Source organism: Lithobates pipiens, unplaced genomic scaffold (genome assembly GCF_037356315.1).
Source record: "Lithobates pipiens isolate NorthernLeopardFrog02 unplaced genomic scaffold, aLitPip1_a1.2 Scaffold_8, whole genome shotgun sequence".
In the NCBI taxonomy this organism is placed as follows: domain Eukaryota; kingdom Metazoa; phylum Chordata; class Amphibia; order Anura; family Ranidae; genus Lithobates; species Lithobates pipiens.
Window position 1 is genome coordinate 505,814,717 of NW_027507903.1, and position 26,507 is coordinate 505,841,223.

Sequence of the window (26,507 nt, forward strand, 5' to 3'; positions counted from 1 at the left end):
CTCCCACGGGAGTCTATGCCCCGAAGTGGGTGTAAATACCTGTCTTTGACAGGTATCTCCACCCCCCTCCCCCCTGAAAGGTGCCAATTGTGACACCGGAGGGGGGGAGGGTTCCGATCAGCGGAGGTTCCACTTTAGGGTGGAACCCGGCTTTAAGTCATATTATGAATTCTTGGAGGGGCTTCTTCATTCATGGCAAAGTGCTTCTTTTCTCAAATTAATAATAGTTCATGTATAATTGTACAGTTTTATTTTCCCACATTGTAAAAATAACTTGTCATCTGCTTTACTGAGGTTTTGGTTTGCCTGGATCAATAGGATTAAAATAGTTCCACCATACTGAAGGTTGGTTCTCTTATTCTCTTTGGACTTTAGTAGCTTTTGATGGCACAGTGGCTTTGTTTGATGGGCACAGTGGCTTTGTTTGATGGGCACAGTGGCAGCAATTGATGGGCACAGTGGCAGCAATTGATGGGCACAGTGGCAGCAATTGATGGGCAAAGTGGCTGCGTTTGATGGGCACAGTGGCTGCGTTTGATGGGCACAGTGGCTGCGTTTGATGGGCACAGTGGCTGCGTTTGATGGGCACAGTGGCTGCGTTTGATGGCACAGTGGCTGCGTTTGATGGGCACAGTGGCTGCGTTTGATGGGCACAGTGGCTGCGTTTGATGGCACCGTGGCAACAATTGATGGCACAGTTTGCTTGCACCCCCCCCAAAATTTTGAGCACCAGCCACCACTTGTTGAATGACAGGCTGAGGGCATGTACATTTCAGTTGAATGCCATTTAATGAGACAGGATGTCGTTCAAACTGGAGGGCTTATTTTATTTTTTATTTCAATTATTTATCTTGCTGCTTATCTTGCTCATTCTGCTTTCAAAATTAACGCCAGGCAAACATCTATTCACACACATATGTGAAATGTTTACTCTACCAAAAGATTTATAATTCTGTGCAGATATTTTTGTCATTCATATTCCTCTGCCAGACAGTACACCCAGAATGGTTTACCAGTACCACCTTCTCTATTACAGTTAAGTAATACAGCAGTGTTACCCTCTCCATAAACCTGCTGACGATGAAGAAGCATTAGACTGTTAAGTTATCAATTATGCTCATTCTGTTGTTATCATGGCTGCACAGTCTCTGACCGTCTCCTGTATCATTGTCCACACAATCTCTGACCATTTCCTGTATCATTGTCTACACAGTCTTTGACCATCTCCTGTATCATGGCCAGACAGTCTGACCATCCCCTGTATCATTGTCCGCACAGTCTCTGACCGTCTCCTGGAGCATTGTCTGCACAGTCTCTGACTGTCTCCTGTATCATTAGAATAATTGGTTAGAGAAATTTATAGAAACTGTAAATTCATAGTTCATAGGATTTAAGTTAATATATGCACATTTATACAGTTCATTTTTATCGTTTTTATAATATTTTTCCCATTATGGGCGTGAATGGGGCCTCATGTCTAAGTTTTGCCTAAGGCCTCACAAAGTCTAGAGCCGCCTCTGTCTATGGAGGAGCAGCGTAGTCATCTTAGGACAGAATGTTTTGGGACACAGAACATATTCTCCCCCTCCTCTCCTCATCTCCATAACATAGAGGGAAGGCGTTGACTTGAGAACACTTGAGAATGCACAGAAATTTACAAGCTCACTGTATTTCTGGCAGGATTAGCAGTTTGCTTGCATTTATTAAACCGATATAGAAAAATGATTTCAATTACCCTCAATGCAGCTTAGGGGCTCCCGCCCAGGCGTCCAAAGTCCAGTGAGGTGGAAGTCACTGGATGGGTCCAGGCTGTGGGTGAAGACAAAACTCATTAGGGGACACGGCTTCTGATGAAGTGAGCCGGGGCTACTTTGACTTCATAATGACATGGCCACATTGGTGTGAGGCTGCGAACTATACATTTCCTGGTTCCCCAACTTGCTGTTATAATAGCCATTAGCATGCTTGCCTTAATGGAATTTAATGACATGTCCATTTTACAATGGCTTAATGAGTGCTCTGGCTTGAAGCGGAGACTAGTTCCACCCAAAAGTGGAAGCTCTGTGTCATGGTTATGCAGTGATCTTCCTGTGTTTGCTTACCTTCCCCCATGTCTTCAGACTAAGCCAGCCACTTCCACCTGGGGTTTTTTATAACCTCTCCTCTAAGCATGGCTCCACCCCAAGCCCTATCAGGGAGCCTATATTAACCTGTGCACTGCAGGCCTCAGTGCTAATCAACCATTGTGTATCCATTGTGTATCAGCTTCCTGCCGTGTGCTCTGCTACTGGTTTCCGTTACCGACTTTGGCATGTCTTGACTATCCCTGCTTGCCTGTGACCCTGACCTTTTGGCGTGTACCCGACTATCCTTGTCTGCTTGTGGCCCCGACCTTGGCTTTGTCCTTCACCATCCCTATCCTCCTGTTGCCTACTGTGGGTGTGAGCTGGGGGACCCTGGGGGTCGCGACCTGGAGCCAGTTGCAGCCAAGTCCATCCTCACCACTGGAGGCTCTGGTGAACACCTGCTGGCTCTTAGACTCCGTGCCCCAGGGAATCTCACGCTCTATCCCCAGTGGGATCTGTCCCCCGTCTGCAGCAGTCAGCCATAGGGTCCACAACCTTGCGGTGCACTCCGGATCCCTACGGTGTGCACCTGTCACCTCGCCTCAAGGTGACCTGACAGTTTGATCAGCCATGGACCCGGCTGACGTGCCGCTTCCTGCAGATGATCCATTGCAGAGCTTAGTTCGGCGACTTGAGACCCAAGAATCGCATCAGACCCAGGTGATGCAATTCCTTCAGGATTTGGCGTCCCGTTTTGAACAGGTTCAGGCCTCATTAGGACCCCCGGTTCAACAACCTTAACTGCTATCTGCCACTGCACCTATCGCATCAGTCGCAGCCACACATTCATTACAACTACCAGCTCCGGTCCGTTTCTCTGGGGACTCCAAGGCTTGCAGGGGGTTCCTTAGCCAGTGCACAATTAATTTTGAACTTCAGCCCCAAAACTTCCTGTCCGATCGGGCAAAAGTCGCATATATCATATCCCTCCTGTCCGGCGAGGCGATGGGCCTGGGCCGCCCCTCTGTGGGAACTGAATGATCCAGTGGTTTCTAGCCTGTCTGATTTCTTGAAACTTTTTCGGAATATCTTCGAGGAACCGGGTCGTGTCTCCTCATCGGCTAGCGCTCTTTTACGTCTCCGCCAAGAGTCCGCTTCTGTGGGACAGTATGCTCTTCAATTCCGTATCCTCTCAGCTGAATTGAGCTGGAATAATGAGGCCCTAGTTGCAACCTTTTTACATGGCCTCTCTGATAGAGTGAAGGATGAATTAGCAGGAAGATCCCTTCCTGCTGATCTGGACAGTGTCATCACCTTGTGTAACCAGATCGATATTCGCTTTCAGGAGAGGGCCCTGGAAAAAAGACGCCAGCACTCCCCATTCTTTAGGCAGCCTGAGTCCCCAGTCCCTTCTCCTCGATCCGAGGAGCACCCCCTGCCTACCGAGGAACCTATGCAGTTGGGCTGGACTAAGTTATCTCCCGAAGAACGCGCTAGGCGGATAACTCTGGGCCTATGCCTCTATTGTGGGGCCAAAGGTCATTTCCGTGACACTTGTTCTCTTCGTCCGGAAAAACGCTCAGGGCTAATACATCTGGAAGGTGGAGTATTAGACCCTGAAATATCACCTTCACCTTCTCGTCTTCTCCTTTCTGTGTTGCTTCATGTCGGTGCTTCCTCTCGTTCGGTCTCAGCACATCTGGATTCCGGAGCTGCTGCCAATTTCATGGATTGGGAAACTGCATCCTCCATGAGACTTACCCTTTTGCCCCTTACAACACCATTGGTGGTCTTGGCGATTGATGGCACGGTTCTCCCAGGGGGTCCTATCCGCTTCCAGACTATTCCTGTTAAGATGTCAGTAGGGACACTCCACCAGGAGTGGATATCCTTCCTTGTCTTACCTAAGGCTTCATCTCCTATCATATTAGGTCTTCCTTGGTTTCGGCTCCATTCTCCACACATTGACTGGTCTGCTGGACAGATCCTGGCTTGGGGTTCCTCCTGTTCTTCTTCCTGCCTACTCAAGGGTACCCCAAAGGAGAGACTTCTCGTTACCACCATCCCAGTATCTTCTGCTTTTTCTGCTGTATATGGCGATCTCTGGGACGCGTCCTGCAATAGTCGGACTGGTGCACTCTCTGGGTCATGTGGTACTCTGGATGAGGAGCCCACCTATGAACCTGAGTTGATCATTCGCTCCAGTTCGCATAACCAATTACCTCTGCCTGTCCCTAATCTCCCTTGGACGCACAGCCAGGCTAACTTGTCTGCAAGTTCCTGAGTCGCTATGCCTTGTGATGCGATTGAGATGGTCGCTACATCTGACAATACTATTCAGTCGGCCTCCACACCACTTATGCCAGTCCAGCCCATGCCCAATGAGCTTCCTGCTTCTTGTTCAGGACCTTCTGTGACCCAGCCTCACCCTACTACTACTATGTCCGTTCAAACCCATTTAAGAGGCTCAATCCATCCTTTGGATAGAATACCTCATTTGGCCAGGAGGGGTTTTCGATCTTTTTCTCAGGGTTCTGTTTGTGTTTCAGCTATCCAGCTTGACTCTTGCGACATGTCACCCTCTAACCAACCTGACCTCAGGGATCCACTGACCTCTGCCCAGTCTGGTGGTCTTGTTATGGATGCCCAACTCAACTTTAAGGGTGTGGGGGTCCCTGCTCAGACTCCTGATCTTCTCATGCCCTTACCCATTCCTAAAAAGCCTTTAGTCCTCAAGTCCTTTCGTCCTCTCCCTACCTCTGCTTTGGTTTCTGAGGATAATCTAAAATTCGAGGTTAGTCAAGTTTTGGATTCCCGGCTCCGTAAAGGCATTCTTCAATACCTCGTACTTTGGAAAGGGTTGAGTCCTGAGGAGAAGGCTTGGATCACTGCATCTGAGGTCTTTGCTCCCTGTCTGTTTAGGAGGTTCCATCTGGAGTTTCCCTTTAAGCCTGGACCCAGGCGGGGGAGGGGGAGGCCTCGTAAGAGGGAGGGTACTGTCATGGTTATGCTGTGATCTTCCTGTGTTTGCTTACCTTCCCCCATGTCTTCAGACTAAGCCAGCCACTTCCACCTGGGTTTTTTTATAACCTCTCCTCTAAGCATGGCTCCACCCCAAGCCCTATCAGGGAGCCTATATTAACCTGTGCACTGCAGGCCTCAGTGCTGATCAACCATTGTGTATCAGCTTCCTGTTTCCTGCCGTGTGCTCTGCTACTGGTTTCCGTTACCGACTTTGGCGTGTCTTGACTATCCCTGCTTGCCTGTGACCCTGACCTTTTGGCGTGTACCTGACTATCCTTGTCTGCTTGTGGCCCCGACCTTGGCTTTGTCCCTCACCATCCCTATCCTCCTGTTGCCTACTGTGGGTATGAGCTGGGGGACCCTGGGGGTCGCGACCTGGAGCCAATTGCAGCCAAGTCCATCCTCACCACTGGAGGCTCTGGTGAACACCTGCTGGCTCTTAGACTACGCGCCCCAGGGAATCTCACGCTCTATCCCCAGTGGGATCTGTCCCCCGTCTGCAGCAGTCAGCTGTAGGGTCCACAACCTTGCGGTGCACTCCGGATCCCTACGGTGTGCACCTGTCACCTCGCCTCAAGATGACCTGACACTCTGCTTATCTGGTTCCTGTTTTTGACAGGTACCCATCCCCACTTCTGAGAAAGGAAGTTTCGGCCCCCCTCCTCCTTCTCCCACAGCCTTACAGGTAATGGCGGCTGCAGCAGCGCCCGAGAGCCAATGGAAACATCGGTTGGGGTGCCGACATTGCTGGATTCCAGGACAGGTAAGAGTCCTAATATTAAAAGGCAGCAGCTACATTATGTGTAGCTACCACTTTAAAGCAGGTAACAACAGCCAATTAGCCCTTTACGACATTCTCATGCAAGTGCATTCTATTTCCTATTTTTCTATTTCCTAACCTTCCCAATGTTCTGGTATTGATAATCGTATTGAATTTGTTGCTGATTTTCAAATTTTAGAAAATTTTTGAAAAATATGTAGTTTGAGGCTCTTCAAACCTCATTATAGTCACAATTATTGTGTTTTCATATAGTTACATAGTAGGTGAGGTTTAAAAAGTCCATCAAGCCCAACTGTGATTATATTGTCAGTATTACATTTTATGTATATATACTTGTACTCTCTTTGTTTTGCTTTTTTTAAGTATATATATATATATATATATATATATATATATATATATATATATATAAAATTACTATAGTATATAATACATATTTAAAGAAAAGAAAAACACTATGCATTTATTTAAAGAATTATGACAATATTACAGCCTAACTACCGGTATTGAATGTTCAGCCAAACATTGGGTCAGGAAAACTTCATTTTGATGGTGTAGTAGGATTTCATATAAACCCATGTATTTCATATTATTCATATACATTTGCATGTGATATTACCCACTTGGTGCCCGCTTAAAATGCTGGGGGGGGCTTACATGGACATCCTCCCATGCTCGTGCTGCCCACGCTGTGTGATTGTCCTTCGGACTCGGTTGATCACTGATTGGGGTAAAGGGCCAATCACAGCGTGCTCTTTACTACGTGGTCAGTTGTCAGCCAATGACAGCTGATCGTGGAAGTAAACAGAAGCTGGTTATCTGCTTTTTTTTCTAAATTTTGGTATTTTTTTTTTCCCTCACGCTATCAGAGTGATGAAAATAAGAAAGCCGTTAACCTGCTTCTGTTAGAGGGACATCTGTTCCCTTAGTGCCCACCAGTGCCATCTATCAGTGCCCATCAGTACTGCTAATTAGTGCTGCCAATCAGTGCCCATCACTACCTCATCAGTGTCACTTATCATTGCCACCTCTCTGTGCCACCTATCAGTGCTCATCGGTGCCTCCTAATCAGTGCCCACCAGTGCCACCTCATCAGTGCCCATCAGTAAAGGAGAACTACCTGTTTGCAATTTTTTTTTTTTAACAAACTATGTTTTTTTTGTTTAGCAAAAAATAAAAAACCCAGTGGTGATTAAATACTACCAAAAGAAATCTCTATTTGTATGAACATAATGATAAAAATGTCATATGGGTACAGTGTTGCATGGACGTGCAATTGTCATTCAAAGTGTGAGAGCATTGAAAGCTGAAAATTGGCCTGACATGCACCTACGGCGGATTGCACAGGAGAGCTGTCCTGCCGCAATATAATGATGGCGGCTGGTCGGCAAGTGGCTAAAGTTGACATCAGTCTGCACCTTGACAAAAAAATGAATTAGAACCTGTTACTGACCGTCTGTAGTACTTATAATAAAAGGTGGGAAAACTATGTAATTGAGTTGATAGGATACATGCAGACCCTCATGTATGGACCTGACTAATACTTTAAAATATATTTGAATAGGAATACACTATATGTAATATATATATATATTAGGTATGTGTATCTCAATCTCACAGAAGTGAGTACACCCCTCAACAGAAGAACAATATATGTAAACAGTTTTATAGTGGTATTTACCTCATCATAATCTGGAACAAATATAAGCTTCCTATAATGTGGTACTGACATTTTGTCTCCTGAGATGTCATTTATGATATTATTGCTACATTCGTGTTTACGAGTGAGGTCTATGCCTAGGTCAAATTGACATTTTTAGATTTCAGCATTATTTTGCTGAAATGCATTATGCCTCATTTATATATTTTTATAGTTTAGACCATTTGGAGATGGGCAGAAGAGGTAATTGTACCTTAAAGAGATAGGTAAGGAAAGGAAGAAGGAAAGAGTTATGCCCTGTACACATGGTCAGACATTCTGACGAAAAAAATCCATCAGATTTTTTTTTTCTGACGGATTTTGGCCCAAACTTGTCTTGCATACACATGGTCGGACAAAGGAGTCGGAAAATCCAATTGTTCAGAACGCGGTGACGTAGAACGCGTACGATGAGACTATAAATGGGCTAGTAGTCAATAGCTTTTGTCTCTTAATTTATTCTGCGCATGCGTGGAACTTTGTCCGTCAGAATTGTCTACACATGATCGGAATTTAAACGATCGGATTTTGTTGTCAGAAAATTTTAGATCCTGCTCTCAAACTTTGTGTGTCCGAAATTCCGATGGAAAAAGTCTGATGGAGCCCACACGCGTTCAGATTTTCCGAAAACAAGATCCGATCGCACATGTTCAGTCGGAATGTCCGACCGTGTGTACAGGGCATAAGGGTTTAAGAAATTTTAGAAAGTGACCCCCATACCTCGATTCCCACCCCCGCCAGCCCCTTTACATCAGTATAGTTCTGGGATCTTCTGTTATGTATCGGGTCCAGGGGTTCCATATTTTTTTGAACTGTTGCATTTTATCATGTAAGATTGCAGTCATTCGTTGGCACCATTGCCAGTTTCCATGATTTAGCTATTGTTATTTTTGCTGCTGTAAATATAAACGTTATAAGACGTCTTTGAGATTTTGAAGCTGAATCTATCTCGGCACCTAGCAATGCCTGTTTTGGGGATTTAATTACGTTTTCCTGGGTGAGGGTGTATATACAATTATACACCCTGATCCAATAGCATCTCACCTTGGGGCACTGCCACCATATGTGGTACATCGTCCCCAGTTGTCCGCAGCCCCAAAAGCTTCTAGGGGATGCCTCGGGTATGAAGGTCACCAGTCTTGCTGGGACCATGTACCATCTCATTAAAACTTTGAAATTTGCTTCTATTAGTGAAGTATTTATGATGGATTTTGTGCCCCCCTGGGCTATTTTGTGCCACTGGTCCAGCCCAATGCTCCCCTGGATGTCGGCCTCCCATCTCTTCATATATTCCAACTTTTCAGTACTGTTTGTGAGGACAGAATATAAATTTAGAGATATGGCCTCTGATCTTGTCGTATTGCGTGCAGAAATAGTCCATAGGAGTCATCGTAACTATATCTGAATTTTGTGATATTTTGGACAAGAAATGCGCTATTTGTGTGTATGTAAAGATATCTGAGGTTGGTAAATGGTACTTGTCCTCTAGTGCCCTTCTCGTTAGGATTCCCCCTATGATCGCAGATATCTGCTATTCTCAGTAGACCCTTGTTCGTCCACCACTCAAACGTTTTGGGAGAGAGGCCCAGGGTGAATCGTGCATTCCCCAATAGAGGGGCTAATGGACTGTGCAAGGATTGGAAGTTGTGGGATTTAAGTAGTCTGTCTCAGATGCTCAGGGAGATAGAAAGTGCCGGACATAGAATCGGGGGTCTCTACTTAGGAGACAACCAAAGAATAGATGAGATTGGGTGTGTCTTACAGGCTTTCGGCATCTATCTGCATCCAAATTGGATGTTGTTGTGAGCTATGGAATCTGGTAATGTGTACCAACTGTGCGGCATAGTAGTACTTTAATAAATCTGGAAAGCCCAATCCATCTTTTCTCTTGAGGGCGTGTAACATGCCCTAGGCCTCTTGTTCCCCCAGATAAAAGATAGGAGTTTAGTTTGATTTCAGATCCAGTTTGGCTAGTGACACTTGTAGCGTCCTAAAGAGATACAAAATTCTCGGCAACACATTCATTTTGACTGAGTTTAGTCTGCCAAACCACAACGGCGGGTGGGTGGACCATCTTGTCAGATCAGCCCCTAGGTTTTAAACCATGAGGGGTAATTTTGGGCATATAGTGTGTTCCAAGATGGAGTAAGATTTATTCCCATAAATGGGAGGGTATCAGTTTTCCATATGAATTTGTAAGATCCTTTTAAGGCGGAGATCATGGTGTCCTCTAATGAGATGTTCATGGGTTGCAATTTGTCATGATTGATTTTAAGGCCTGAGATTATGGAGAATGGTTTGTGTATGGCATATAGGTTGGGAAGGGTAGTAATAGGGGATGAGATTGCCATCAGTATATCATCCGCAAAAAGGATGCATTTGTGTTCCATGCTCCCACATTCTATTCCCCTGACATCTAAGGAGGTTTGTATCAGTATCACGAGTGGTTCTAGTGCCAGTACAAAATGTAGCGGGGATAATGGGCAGCCCTGGCGTGTCCCTCTTTGGATGTTAATTGGGCCTGAAAAATAAACTTTTACCATTAGTGCTGCCATCGGGGAGCTGTAGAGAGTTTTGAGCATGGATAGGAAATGAGTTCCGAATCCCAGTCGGGTCAGGACAAAGAAGACGTAAAGAGGTATTGGGCATCTGTGGGGCATCCTCAAACTTAAGGTGGAGGAGCACAAGGTCTCTAACATCCACCAGTTCCATGATGTTGTCATGGAGGAGTGAAAGAGGAATCTAGTGGTAACCTGTGAAGATCTGGTGAGCCCCTTGCCCAAGAGGGTTAAGGCAGTGCTGGAAAATAATGGTGGCCACACAAAATATTGACACTTTGGGCCCAATTTGGACATTTTCACTTAAGGGTGTACTTACTTTTTTGCCAGCAGTTTAGACATTAATAGTTGTGTGTTGAGTTATTTTGAGGGGACAGCAAATTTACACTGTTATACAAGCTGTACACTGTGAGATACAGTGTATATATACTGTACATATTCATATTTAGAATATTGAAACATTTAACTTTGCATCAATATATACAATATACTATATTGTCAAAAGTATTGTGACACCTGCCTTTACACCCATATGAGCTTTAATGTCATCCCAGTCTTAGTACGTAGGGTTCAATACTAAGTTGGCCCATTCTTTGCAGCTATAACAACTTCAACTCAGGTTTAGGAGTGTGTCTATATGAATGTTTGACCATTCTTCCAGAAGGGCATTTGTGAGCTCAGGCACTGATGTTGGACAAGAAAGTCAGGCTCTCAGTCTCCGCTCTAATTCATCCCAAAGGTGTTCTATCGAGTTGAGGTCAGGCCAAACTCACTCATGCTTGTCTTTATGGACCTTGCTTTGTGGATTGGTCCAAATCATTTGGTGGAGGGGGGATTATGGTGTGGGGTTGCTTTTCAGGGGTTGGGCTTTGCCCCTTAGTACCAGTGAAGGGAACTCTAAAGGCGTCAGCATGCTTACGGACTAAAACTGGGATGCCATTAACCACTTGCCGCCCGCCCTATAGGCAATTGACGGTGGCAAAGTGGTTTCATAATCCTGATCGGACGTCATATGACGTGATCAGGATTATGAGCCGCTGCGCGCCCCCAGGGGCGCGCATCGCGGCGATCGTTGTTGCGGGGTGTCAGTCTGACACCCTGCAACTACGATCTCGGTAAAGAGTCTCCGACAGAGACTCTTTACCACGTGATCAGCGGTGTCCAATCACGGCTGATCACAGTTTAAATGGGAAGAGCCGGTGATCGGCTTTTCCTCACTCGCGTCTGTCAGACGCGAGTAGAGGAGAGCCGATCGGCTGCTCCTCTGACAGGGGGGGTCTGTGCTGATCGATTATCAGCACAGACCCCCCGAGGATGCCCACACTGGACCACCAGGGACGCCACCAGACCACCAGGGAAAAGGTAATCCTCCCTAGACCACCAGGGATGCCAGTCAGCACAATGGATGCCAATCAGTGCCCATAATGGATGCCAATCAGTGCCCACAATGGGCATCACTGATTGGCATCCATTATTGTTTGGCACTGATTGGCATCCATTAGTACAGTATAACACCAATGCCGCCTATGAGTGCCCACCTGTGCCGCCTATGAGTGCCCACCTGTGCCGCCTATGAGTGCCCACCTGTGCCGCCTATGAGTGCCCACCTGTGCCGCCTATCAGTGCCCACCCATGCCCATCTGTGCCGCCTATCCATGCCCATCTGTGCCGCCTATCCATGCCCATCTGTGCCGCCCATCCATGCCAATCTGTGCCGCCTAACCATGCCAATCTGTGCCGCCTATCCATGCCCATCTGTGCCGCCCATCCATGCCAATCTGTGCCAGCTATCAGTGCCAATTTGTGCCACCTATCAGTGTCCATCCGTGTCGCCCATCCGTGTCGCCCATCAGTGCCGCCTATCAGTGCCACATATCAGTGTCCATCAATGCCACCTCATCAGTGCCACTTCATTGGTGCCACATCATTGGTGCCCATTGGTGCCCATCAGTGCCGCCTTATCAGTGCCCATCAGTGTAGCCCCATCAGTGCCCATCAGTGAAGGAGAAAACGTACTTATTTACAAAGTTTTGAAACTGAAACAAAAAAAAACATTATATTCAAAATGATAAAAATTTCATTTGGGTACAGTGTAGCATGACCGCGCAATTGTCATTCAAAGTGCGACAGCGCTGAAAGCTCAAAATTGGTCTGGGCAGGAAGGTGTTTAAGTGCCCTCTATTGAAGTGGTTAAAGTTCATGTGCCTATAAAGGCAGGTGTCACAATACTTTTGACAATATAGTGTATGTGTGATGGTGATATCATGACTAGTGTTCTTGGAGGGTTAATTATGTATACACAGTGGGTTACTTTTGCATATTTTTGCATTTGGAAGTGATTGGTCCGTTTGAACTTGTTCCAGCATACCAAGACATTTTGGACAATTTCATGCTCCCAAAATTGTGGCAACAGTTTGGGGATGGCCCCTTCCTGTTCCAACATGACTGTGCACCAGTGCACAAAGCAAGTTCCACAAAGACATGGATGAGCGAATTTGGGGTGGAGGAACTTGACTGGTCCTGATATCATCCTGAAAGAACACCTTTGGGATAAATTATAGCGGAGAGTGCGAGCCAGGCCTTCTCGTCCACATCAGTGCATGGCCCCCACATGCACTTCTGGAAGAATAGTCAAACATTCCCATAGACACACTCCTAAACCTTGTGGACATCCTTCCCAGAAGAGTGAAGTTTTGACAATATTGTGTTTGTGTGTATGTATGTGTATGTATATATGTGTGTGTGTGTGTGTATGTATGTATGTATATATTATTATTATTATTATTATTATTATTATTATTATTATTTTATAGTGCATATACATGTAACCAATATATGAATACGTACATATATAGATTTGTATGGTAAGACATTTAACACAGTTGGGTGAACTACATTTAATTTTCTCAAAGTTGTAAATATGTTATTGTCCTTGGTATGGAGAAGTCTTATCAAGAGACGAAGAGTTTGATTTAATAACAAACACATTGGGCGTCATACTGTCTGTAGATAAGGATTTTAATTGGGTGAAAATATAGACAATGACTGTTACTAAAATGTTTTAATAAATTTATAGGAATTTGGGGAATTAATAAGTTTGTCTGGTTGTGTGATATGTATGGTTAGTTACAATTACGTAGATCTTAGAATCCAAGCATATTGTACCTAATATGCTTGCATTGTAAGAAACTATGTAAATTGAGCTTGCATGCCCCTATGCTTTGAACATGATCGTGTCTGTTCCCAGCAGCTACAAATACTGCAGCTGCTGATGTTTAAAATATGGACACTTACCTCTTCAGGGCGCCCACGATGTTGGCACTCAAAGCCGATCAGTTTCTCGGGTGGAGGAGTTGTCGGTTCTCAGTAAGGGAATCAAAGTGAGGCCTTGCAGCTTCATAGCCTGGTCCTTACTGTGCATGCGCGAGTCGTGCTGCACGACCCCACTGGACCCTGCTGTCTTCTGGGACCCATGTGTCTCCCAGAAGACAGCGGGGTGGGCGGAGGAGACATGGCGTAGATATCCGCAGATACTGAGGCTATCTATGCCTGGAAGTGGGAGCAAATAGCTGGATTAGACAGGTATCTGCTATGCCCCCCCCCCAAAAAAAGGTGCCAAAGGTGAAACCGGAAGGGGGGGGGATTCCAAAAAGCAGAAGTTCCATTTTTGGGTGAAACTCCGCTTTAACCACTTGCCAACTCGTCACAGTACATATACTGCAACGGGGTGGCTCGTACAAGCACAGCGACGTACCCATTTCCTGCCTGTTTCCAGGTTTTGGGCATCCGTGCATGCCCCCACCCACCTACTCCTCTGTGATTTGATACAGCAGGAGTTTGTTAGCAGATCCCAGCCAATGATTCATGGCCGGGACCTGCTGATCGGTTGTGTTGAATCACAGCCAAGAGCCCTGTATTGATAATCAACGCTGGGCTCTGTACAGAGGGAACAATCACTTTGTTTGTTTTCCCTGCAAAGTATGGAAAAGAAACAAATCAATCTGCAGTTAAAAGCAGCAAATAATACACACAATACACATTGTTAAGCACACAATTCACCCCTTGATTGCACCTAGATGTTAACACCTTCCGAGCCAGTGTCATTAGTACAATGAACGTATTATTAGCCCTGATATTAGTATTAGTGTCACTGGAGATGTAGTGGCAGTTAGTCAGTTCCCACAAAGTCAGTTAGTGTCAGATTTCCCGCTGCACTAGCACAGTCCCACTACAAGTCAATGATCAGTAATTAGTAATTAGTAGTATAAAAAAATAGATAAATAAAAATTTCAGTATACAGTGGGGAAAATGGTTATTTGATGCCCTACCAATTTTTTAGCTTTGCCCACTTACAAAGAAATGAAGGCTCTATAATTCTTATGATAGGTGTATTTTAAATGACAGAGACAGAATATTAATCAAAAATCCAGAAAAAACACATGATACAAATGATATAAATTGAGTTGCAGTTCAGGACGTAAAATAAGTATTCAATCCGCAAGCAAAACATGACTTGGTGCTTCGTGGAGAAACCCTTGTTGGCAAGCACAGAGGTAGTTGCAGTTGGTGACCAGATTTGCACACATCTCAGGAGGGATTTTGGTCCACTCTTCTTTACAGATCTCTAAATCCTTAAGGTTTCTTGGCTGTCTCTTGGCAACTCAAAGTTTCAGCTCCCTCTATAAATGTTTCTATACGATTAAGGTCTGGAGACTGGTTAGGCTACTCCATGACCTTAGGTCTAGGTTCACATCTATGCGGCTGCGAGTGGTATGTTTTTCAGGCATGTTTTTTCAGTTCATTTTGCGTTTTTAAATCAATGTTTTTTTATGCGTTTTTGCATGCAGTTTTCATGCATTTTGTGTTTTTACGCTTTCTTTTTTTCTCTCTAACCGCTCGCCGACCGTCCATCGTCGTTTGATAGCAGCATGACTTCCCTGTGCGAATTGCCAAATAGGCCCACCGGGGTACGGAGGAGCGATGCACGTGCCTGGCGGTCGTGATGTCCACCAGGCACCCGCAATTGCTTGTGACACAACCAGAACGAGGATCTGTTTGTGTAAACACAGATCGTGAGTTCCTAGTTTATAGGAACACCGATTGGGCTCCTCCCCCCCAGGCAGTCCCATCCCCCCACAGTTAGAACACGCTGAGGAAACACATTTAACCCCTTCCCTGCCAAGGACACTTATATAGTAATCAGTGGCTATTTTTAGCTCTGATCGCTTTATAAATGTCAGTGGTCCCAAAAAAGTGTCAAGTGTCCAATATGTCCGCTGCAATGTCGCAGTCCCAATAAAAATTGCAGATCGCCGCAATTACTAGTAAAAATAATAAAAATGCCATAAATCTATGCCTATTTTGTAAACGCTATAACCTTTGCGCAAACCAATCAATATACGCTTATTGCGATTTTATCTATTTTTTTTTACCCAAAATATGTAGAAGAATATATATTGGCCTAACCTAAGGAAAAAATAATAAAAAAAATGGGGATATTTATTATAGCAAAAAGTAAAAAAATTTTGTTTTTTTTTATATTTTTTTTCAAAAATGTCACTTTTTTTGCCTATAGAGCAAAAAATAAAAACCGCAGAGGTGATCAAATACCACCAAAAGAAAGCTCTATTTGTGGGGGGAAAAAAATGTCAATCTTGTTTGGGTACAAAGTCACACGACAACACAATTATCAGTTAAAACTGTGCAGTGCCGTATCACAAAAAATGGCCCCGTCAGGAAGGGGGTAAATCCTTCTGGGGCTGAAGTGGTTAAACGCACTGTAAAACACACTGTATATAGCTGGTTGCCAAGGAGGGGACCAGAAAGCTGGCTGCCATGTAAAAAAATTTCCGGCAAAAATATTGCATTAAGGTAAAAAACGTTTTTAGGTTTAGTAAGACCCCTTTCACACTGCCACCCATAGCGTCGGTGGTAAAACGCAGATATTTTTAGCAGTGTTTTACAGTCGGATTCGCATCGCATTTCGGCCACTAGCGGGGAGCTTTTACCCCCCGCTAGCGGCCGAGAAAGGGTTGATACTGCCCGCAATACGCCGCAATAGCGGTGTTTTGCCGGCGGTAATGCAGCGCTGCCCCATTGATTTCAATGGGGAGCAGCAGTGGAGGAGCGGTAAACACACTGCTCCTTCACCGCTCCAAAGAAGCTGCTGGCAGGACTTTTCCTGATGTCCTGCCAGCGCACCGCTCCAGTGTAAAGCCCTTGGGATTTCACACTGGAATGAATGGAGCAGCAGTTTGAGGGCGGACTGCAGGCGCTATTTCTAACGCTATAGCACCTGCAAAACGCTTTAATGTGCTTCTTCTTGATCCACTCCTTTGTTGCCTTGGCGGTATGTTTTGGGTCATTGTCATGCTAGAAGACCCACCTAGGACCCATCTTCAGTACTCTGGCTGAGGGAAGATTCTAATCCAAAATTGTATAATTCATGGCCCCGTCCATTGGCCCCTCAATGCGGTAAAGTCAGCCTGTACCTTTAGCAGAGAAACAGCCCAAAGCATAATGTTTCTACCTCTGTGCTTACAGTGCATCCGGTAAGTATTCACAGCACTTCACTTTTTTCACATATTGTTATGTTACAGCTTTATTCCAAAATGGATTAAATTCATTATTTTCTTCAAAATTCTACAAACAACACCAGATAATGACAACATGAAAGAAGTTTGTTTGAAATATTTTCAGTTTTATTAAAAATAAAAAAAACAAAAATTCCCATGCACAGACGTATTCACAGCCTTTGCTCACACACCTATTTTGGGCAGGTTCTCCCATTCTTTGCAGGACCTCTCATGCTCCATCAGGTTGGGTGGGGAGCGTTGGTGCACAGCCATTTTCAGCCATTTTCAGCCATTTTCAGCCATTTTCAGATCTCTTCAGATCTCTTCAGATCTCTTCAATCAGGTTCAAGTCTGGGCTCTGGCTGGCCCACTCAAGGACATTCACAGAGTTGTCCTGTAGCACTGTGTGCTTAGGGTCATTGTTCTGTTGGAAGATGAACCTCAGTCTGAGTTCCAGAGCATTCTGCAGCAGGTTTTCATCATATATGTCTCTGTACATTGCTGCATTCATCTTTCTCTCAATACCCAAGTTCCTGCCACTGAAAAACAGCCCCATAGCATGATGCTGTCACCACCATGCTTCACGGTAGGGATGGTATTAGCAAGGTGATGAATGCTGTCTGGTTTCCTCCAGACATGACACTTGCCATTCAGGCCAAATAGTTCAATATTTGTTTCTCATGGTCTGCGAGTCCTCCAGGTGCCTTTATGCAAACTACAGGTGGGCTGTCATGTGCCTTTTACTGAGGAGTGGCTTCCGTCTGCCCACTCTACCATACAGGTCTGATAGGTGGAATGCTGCAAAGATGGTTGTTCTTCTGGAAGGTTCTCCTCTCTCCACAGAGAAACGCTGGAGCTCTGTCAGAGTGACCATCGGGTTCTTGGCAACCTCCCTGACTAAGGCCCTTCTCCCCGATTGCCCACTTTGGCATGGGTGGCCCGCTTGAGAAGGGGGACCTTGCAGGCGCTGCAGGATTTCAATCCATGGCGGTGTATTGTTACCAGTGGTTTGTTTGGTGACTGTGGTCCCAAATGCCTTGAGATTATTCATGAGCTCCTCCCGTGTAGTTCTGGGCTGATCAATCACTTTTCTCATGATCATCCTTACCCCATGAGTCAAAATCTTGCATGGAGCTCCAGACCGAGCGTGATTGATGGTTCTTTTGTATTTCTTCCATTTACGAATAATCGCTCCAACTTTTGTCTCCTTCTCACCAAGCTTCTTGCTGATGGTCTTGTAGCCCGTTCCAGCCTTGTGCAGTTCTACAATCTTGTGCCTGATATCCTTTGACAGCTCTTTGGTCTTGTCTGTGATGGTGAGGTTTGAATGGAAGAAAGAGATTCTGTGGACAGGTGTCTTTTATACACATAACGAGTTGTCTTAAATTGACAGGACTAATCTGTGTACCACATAAGCACATACTGTAGCCAGGCTGTGGAAACCAGAATGTGTTATTGGTTGGTAGAGAATCAAATACTTATTTTACTCCCTGAACTGCAACTCAATTTATAACATTTGCATCATGTGTTTTATTTTTTTTTCTGGATTTTTAGTTATTTTTGGTTGATAATCTGTCTCTATCATTTAAAATCCACCTATGATAAAAAATGATAGACTCTTCATTTCTATGTGAGTGGGCAAACTTACAAAATATGCAGGGGATAAAATGGTGATCAATTACCACCAAAAGAAAGCCCTATTTGTGGGAAAAAATATATAAATGTAATTAAATTTGCAATTGCCAGTTAAAGTAGCACAGTGCTGAATAGCAAAAATGGCCTGGTCATGAAGGATGTAAAATCTGAAGTGGTTAATAAACCTGCATCATTGAAGGTCCTGTCTGATTCAATACATAATTATTCTACTTCAATGGACTCTATTCTGATTGACTGAAATTCCCTCAGGCTACTTTCTTTAGCTTGCTTCTCAAATTCCAAGGTAATTAACACACATGAAGCCAATTAGCCTTTCAAACCCCCCCCCTCGGGGGGTTATACCTTTAACCCCTTAGTGCCTGAACATATTTTTGCTAATTGGGCCACCATTTGGTGGTAAATCTTAAATCTTGGTTATTTTCTAATTTTCAGTTTATTATCAAAGGTAAATTGGGCCAAAATGGTAGATATAAAAAAAAAAAAAAAAAAAAAAAATATATATATATATATATATATATATATATATATATATATAAAAATAAATATCTTTGCATTAATCAGAAATATAAGACCAATTTAAACATTTGGAATAGTAATAAAATATTCTTCAGCCTTTCAACCATGAGGTGGCAAATAAAATGTCTGTTTCATGAACAAGATGTCTGCATTATAAGAATTTAATCTGCACTTGTTTTTTTCCTTTGAATGCAGGCTTTGCTTTCTGGACTTTAATGATTTATTGAAACTCATGATTTATGTTTGGAGAACCTGCGGCAAGAAGTTCCTGAAAAATAATCTTTGGACGTTATTTTTAATGTGCAGCATAAAGTCGCAGTAATAAACATCCTCTTTTGATAAATTGTGATGAACTTATGATCACAAGATGTTTAACTCAACACTTTTTGTAGCCAGGGCCAGATTAAGAACATCATGGGCCTGGTGCTGAGGATTTTGGGGGGGCCTTTTATAAACAATAAATAAAAATGCAAACTATTTTTTGTTCTAACAAATTAAAGAGAGAGAGGGAGGATGAGAGCGAGAGAGAAAGGGGATGAAAGAGGTGTGAGGGGTAAGGGAGGGAGGATGAGCGAGAAAGGGGGGGGGGGGTGGGAGAGAGAGGATGCACATGAGGATGTGTGGGAATGACATCAACGCAGCCTGGCCAAGGCAAGTGACGGAAGGCACAGAACCCAGGAGGAAGACTGGGTGAAGATGGAAGTGCCCGGGCCCCGCCGGACTGATCACAGCACAGCACTGGAGGGCTCAGTCTGACAATTTAAGTGTACCCTAATGTGCTAATATGCTGGGCATACTTGTACATTATGGCATAACCTACCCCAGGGCCTCTAAAAAGTAGTAATGTTAGAAAAGTTTACTACCGCTTTACTATCACCAGAGCCTCTCATGGGCTCCTACTGACCCTGTGGCCCTTGGGCAGTGCCTAAGTACATGGTTGTCAACATTTCAAAAATATTTTCAGGGAGGCTTTTTTTTTACAAGTGCTATATTTAGAGTAGCTGACATCCCCCTATGTTCCTCTATACATCACAATAGTAATTACAAAATGAAATAAGTACTAATAATGGAGCAGAACAAATATGAGGACTGTGCGATTTCCTTTAGTTGAACTGACAAAAGTGCCCATTCTAGAGCTGGTAACATTGAGGATATTCAGTACAATTTTAAAGAACAGTTTTTGTGGGTAAGAGGCATAGGGGAGGAGTATGGATGGTATAAAAGTGGGAAGTATGTGCAGGTAAGGGAGAGGAATGTGGAGGGTCTAACAGTGGGCACTATGTACATGAGAGGAGTGCAGAGGGTATGGTAGAAGGCACTATGTACAGGAGAGGAGTGTGAAGGGTATGACAGTGGGCAGTATGCACAGCAGAGGAGTGTAGAGGGTATGACATTGGGCACTATGTATAAGAGAAGAGTGTGGAGGGTATGATAGTGGGCACTATGTACAGGAGAGAAGTTTGGAGAGTAGGACAGTAAGCAGTAATTGCAGGAGAGGAGTGTGGAGGGAGGGTATGACGGTGGGCACTATGTATAGGAGAGGAGTATGGAGGGTATGACAGTGAGTAGTATGTACAGAAGAGGAGTGTGGAGGGTATGACAGTGGGCACTAGGTATAGGAGAGGAGTGTATGACAGTGGGCACTATGTATAGGAGAGGAGTATGGAGGGTATGACAGTGAGTAGTATGTACAGGGGAGGAGTGTGGAGGGTATGACAGTGGGCACTATGTATAGGAGAGAAGTGTTGGAGGTATGACAGTGGGCACTATGTATAGGAGAGGAGTGTGGAAGGTATGACAGTGAGTAGTATGTACAGGGGAGGAGTGTGGAGGGTATGACAGTGGGCACTATGTATAGGAGAGAAGTGTTGGAGGTATGACAGTGGGCACTATGTATAGGAGAGGAGTGTGGAAGGTATGACAGTGAGTAGTATGTACAGGAGAGGAGTGTGGAGGGTATGACAGAGGGCACTATGTATAGGAGAGAAGTGTTGGAGGTATGACAGTGGGCACTATGTATAGGAGAGGTGTGTGGAGGGTATGACAGTGAGTAGTATGTACTGGAGAGGAGTATGGAGGGTATGGTGGTGGGCACTATGTATAGGAGAGGAGTGTGGAGGGTACGACAGTGGACACTATGTACAGGAGAGAAGTGTATGACAGCCGGCACTATGTACAGGTGAGGAGTGTGTAGGATATAACAGCGGGCGTTATGTATAGGAGAGAAGTGTGGAGGGTATGACAGTGAGCAGTATGTACAGGAGAGAAGTGTGGAGAGTATGACAGTGGGCACTATGTATAGGAGAGGAGTGTGGAGAGTATGACAGTGGGCACTATGAATAGGAGAGGAGGATGAAGTAATCTTGGAAGGAAAAATGTAAAGGTTTGTGGAAGGATGTTTAGGGACTGCGTAGTGGTTAAGCGGGCCACACATGGATTGAAATTACACCAATTAAGCAGAGACCACCCATAGTCCATCCATGTATGGGCTAGCTGGTTTTACACAAGTCAACCTATTAACCGACTTGAGTACAACCAGCCTGTCAGGTTTTCCCCAAAACAATCAGTGCTGCCAGCTATAGTTAGCAACACTAATCATTGTATTCACTGGCAGAACACAATAACACTGCGGGAGTGATTGCCCCATTCACAGATCAGCAGGTGAGAGGGTGTGTGGGGACAGGCTGGGGAGAGATACTAGTCAGTCCCTGGGTAGGCTCTGGTTAGTATCAGAGCCAGATACACACAGGTTACATAAGCCGCGATCGTTAGAGTGAGAGCAATAATTCTAGCACTAGACCTCCTCTGTAACTCTAAACATGTAACCTGTAAAAAAAATGTAAAGCATGGCTTAGTACACAACAAAAAATCGTGCTAACTTTAGTGTTTTTTTTATGAATGAAACAGTTTCTTTCCAACATAAAAAGTTGCAAAGACCACCATTTTATTCCATAGGGTGTCTGCTAAAACAATATATAATGCTTGTGGGTTCTGAGTAATTTTCTAGCATTAAAAAATGATGATTTTTACATGTAGGAGAGAAGTGTCAGAATGGGCCTGGTTGCCAAGGGGTTAATTATCATAAGTAATATACAAATAATTATTATAAGCACTGTGAGGTCATCCTCTCAGTCTGCTGCAGTGTTCCAGCTTGTATTTATACTGCCGCTCTGTATGTAGCTTCTGACAGGCTGTGCAAGCAGCCCCGTATCTCCAGAACCATAGATGATAGCAGCCCCATATTTTAACCAGCGCTGGAGTGGGTCTCCGGCTACCTACCCCCCAATATGGGGTCTCTGTGACTCCTGATCGCCGAGCTACAATCCTAGAAGTCAATCTTTTTTTTTTTTTTTTTTTTTTTTTTTTTTATAATTTTTTTTTTTTTTTTTTGGGCAAATGGGCCTATCTTGAGAAAGGGGCCTGGAGCTGCAGCTCCAATAGCCCCTATGTTAATCCGGCCCTGATTACAGGTGTCAAATTTATGGTTAGTTACGTTGATGTAGATCTTAGCAACCAATTATGTTGTACCTAATACAACATGATATAAATGTCTAAATTTGACCTGCATCTTGTAATACTTTGAACATAAAGCTGTATGTTCCCAGCTTTTAATACACCTGCATCAATGAAGTCCTGCCTGGTTCTATATGTTATTATTCTACTTCACTATCTAGTTACTTAAAAGAACATTATATTTTATATTTCACAAAAAAATGGGTATTGCATTATATTCTGTTTGTGCGAATTTAAAATGAATTTCAGTGTATGTATAGTGCACTGACACTATAGATTTGATAAACTGTATTGCAATTATTGTGACATAAAAAAATACAACTACCACCATTTATTCTATGGGATCTCTGCTATCAGAAAATATATAATGCCTTAGGTAATCTTCAGGCCTAAAACATGACTTTTAACATGTGTAAAAAAAAAATTGATTGGGCAGCAAAAGGGCTAAGCACCTTCTAAATGGATACAATTCTGGCACAGAACATACTTGGTCATCTGGAGAGATGGCACCTGTGATAATAATCTCTTCAACATGACACTTCCAGATGCTAAATTTTCTTTCATTATTACTTTACAGATACCTGCTGGATAACCCAGAAGTTGTGCGACACAAACAGATTTTAGATCTTGGCAGTGGTTGTGGCGCAGCGGCCATTGCTGCAGAAATGGGAGGGGCTTCTTATGTACTAGCTAATGACATCGACCCAGGTGAGATGTGGTGAAAAACTGTCATAGGGCCAAATACCCATGTGAGAACCCCTAGATGAAAACTGTCTTTGGATTTAATGCTGACCATCGGCATCAGTGCTTTCTTATATTCTGACTTGATACAGAGGTTTGGCTTCACTTGCTGAATGCTTGTTGCCGGTTTGTGACTCATGCCGCGTACACACGAGCGGAATGTCTGACAAAAAAAGTCCCACAGGAGCTTTTCATCATATATTCCGATCATGTGTATGGCCCATCGGACTTTTTACGTCAAATTCTGACGGACCTAGAATTGGAACATGTTCTAAATATTTCCGACAGAACCAATTCCTATCTGAAAAACTGCTCCTCTGCATACTGTTCCGACGGACCAAAAACGACGCATGCTCTAAAGAAAGTACGAGACGGGAGCGCTCGGTGTGGTAAAAATAGCGTTCATAATGGAGCTAGCACATTCCGCACGAAGCAAATTCTGTGATCTTTTAATGCAGTGAATTCTTTTTGGGGAATGGCCTCATCAGGTGCTCTCCCAGACCCAATGCTTTATCAGCAATAAAGACAAATGGGAGTCCTTCCACGTTGTCGCCATCAGGTGGCAATGCCAGGCCACCAGTCTGGAGACATTGGTAAAACTGCATCTGGGCGAATGCTCCGACATCCGGCCATTCTTACCCACGTCCACATAGAGGAACTCATATTGTGCCGACACCACCGCCATTAACACTATACTATTAAACCCCTTATAGTTATAATAGTAAGACCCCAAATGGGGTGGTGGCACAATGTGGATGTGCTTCCCATCTATAGCCCCTGCACCGTTGGGAAAGTCCCAACGGTCGCAAAATGGGATGCCACAGTCTGCCATTCCTGTGGCGTTGAAGGGAACTGTGGAGTCAAAACAGAAAAAAAAGATAAGTACTTTTGCACATAACATTGCAAGCAGATTAGACACTAACATTCTTGGCCAACATCAGTATAACATTTATTTTAATGAGTATTTCAAGACAAAAATGTAAGGTCCACTTATCAGATTCCTCACCCCCTCTGATGGCCCATTGTAAACATTTTAGGGGGGGGGGGTTTGAGGTGACTTTGGGAGCCAAAGAAAAAAGCCTTCAGCACTCTGCCTGAAGTTAAGAGCACACATAACATTTGTACGCATTTTTTTTGGGGGGGGGGGAGGTTTTTAAATGAATTTAAGGACACACATAACATTTTTACACATATTAGGGGGTGATTTGGGTAAAGCACTACAATGGAGCTGACAAAATACATTGTTAGGGAACTAGGCTATAGGTGTATATGGGCCCAGGATAGCATGCTGGGGAGGCATTAAAGCTTACAGTATGCATGAGGATAAAGGGGACATTCACAAAATATTACAATCATGGTAAGCAGTCTTCTCCCAGTCATCAAGTACCACAAGGTGGCAACTAGCCTCTGCTCCGGAGTGATGGCTTGCCGCATGCAGGTGTCTTGCTTCATAATATAAGGGGTGAGCAATGCCAACAGACGGGGAAAAATGGAGTCCGTCATCCTGAGAAAGTTCCTGAAATCATCAGGATTATTCTGGATCTCACAAAGCAGAGGCATGTGCGAGAATTGGTCACCCTGGAGTAACCAATTCTTGGTCCATGAACTCCTCCCCACCCGGTTCATGGACTGGACTTGGGTTAAAGTATAAACCCCAACACCAAGCTCCCCCACAGCATGAACTGTAGGACAAGTATATACCTGCAACATGGTTTTAAAACAGTTGGCTGGTCAGAACAAACTTAACAGAACACACTGAAGAATAGCAAGACCTGTGAAGAGAGAACTGAAAATCATCAACGAGCGGACAAGACCGCACTGAAAAACAGAAACGAACTAACTGCACGCACTGAAAACCAGATACAAACCCACAAGCACAAACTGAACAGCAGTAAAACGATCTGAAAAAGCAGGAGTCTGAAAAGCGCAAATTGTCTCTAACCAAACTTCTAATAACACGAGATAAGCAGGAGCCAAAAGGGTGGCGCAGTGGCTATTGAACTTCCTTTTTCTAGTCCCGTCGTACGTGTTGTACGTCACTGCGTTCTGGATGGTCGGACTTTGGAGTGATCGTGTGTACGCAAGACAGTTTCAGCAGAATTCCGTCAGAAAAACCTTCAGAGTTTATTCTGACGGGAAAATCGGTCGTGTGTACAGGGCATCAGAATTTAATTTAATCAATCCATAGAATCATATTTCTTGATCATACATCACGGGACACAGGAGCTCATTACATAGTGGGTTATATAGTCACCTCTGGTGATTGGACACTGGTTAACCCTAATTAAGGAGAATTCCTCCCCTATATAACCCCTCCCATATGGGAGGCACCTCAGTTTTTTCGCCAGTGTCTATGGTGGTTGGTCATGTAAAACATGTGCTATGAAGAAAGCTCTGTGCAGGTCCCTGCAGGGGCCTAAGGGCTACAACAAACCGGATCCATATCTCGGGCCGATATTTGACTCCCAAGATAGTATGGTACCTGGGCCTCGTCAGTCGAAGAAACGAGGTTTGGCCTATAAGTCCTCTCCTATTGGAAGACTGGGCTCTGGGAAAACCAGACTTGGTGTACTGTTTACACAGAGCGCACAAAAGTTTCTGGCAGAGTCTTTTACAAGATCCACGTAGGAGGCTCTTCTAAAAAAGAGCCCCAGATAAACCTGAAGGTTGGTTAACACTGCCCGCCGTGATGGGTGAAGGCTGGAATTTGTCTGTTTCAGCAATTCCTGCGGCGAGGACAGGTAAGGGAAGTTAATCCTATATATATAATTATATGATGGATTTCTTCATTTTGAGTAGTTGTATGTCTTACCTGATTTCCACCACTAGAGGGAGTAAGAGCAGCCTGATGCATACTTACATGCCTTTCAGTACACACGCTCACTGAAGCCTGGTTCTCCAGAGGTCTCATGTCTCCACTGCAGTCCCTGCCACAACAAGGTAATACAGGGGTCCCTCGTAGTCTGGGTGTCTCACGCAGCTCTGATGAGACTCCTTTTCCCCCCCTGGATTCCGGAGGTCCTCATGCAAGCGCGCCGCGCGCGCTCCCGGGCTAATGGAGGAGGGGGGAGTGTGGTTGTGAGCCGTGCACGTTGGTGCGCACAGCGCTGTACTGCGCAGGCGCCAGGTGGCAGTTTTTAAAAGCCCAGAGCGTCAGGGGACTGTAAGTGAGAGACACAGGAGCTGTGGGCAGTAAGCATCCCAGGGGATTGGATCCAGGCAAACCTTAGGCACCTACTCAGCATCAGGTTGTGCAGTATTAAGCATATATATGTTATTGTGAGACTTTTAGCACAACAGTGATTGTACTAGTACCTCTGCTTTGTAGCTTAGGACTATGTCTCCTCGTAAGAGGGTCTCAGGGGGAGGTAACAAGGG

General features: G+C 44.5%; 1 protein-coding gene across 1 annotated transcript in view; it reads left to right on the top strand.

The window, feature by feature from the left end:
* ETFBKMT (electron transfer flavoprotein subunit beta lysine methyltransferase) overlaps nt 1-26,507 on the top strand; it is a 79,908-nt gene that overhangs the window by 27,122 nt on the left and 26,279 nt on the right. The window contains exon 2 of the mRNA XM_077469296.1: nt 22,966-23,096. Coding sequence (XP_077325422.1) covers nt 22,966-23,096 — 131 coding nt within the window. The remainder of the gene's footprint in view (nt 1-22,965; nt 23,097-26,507) is intronic.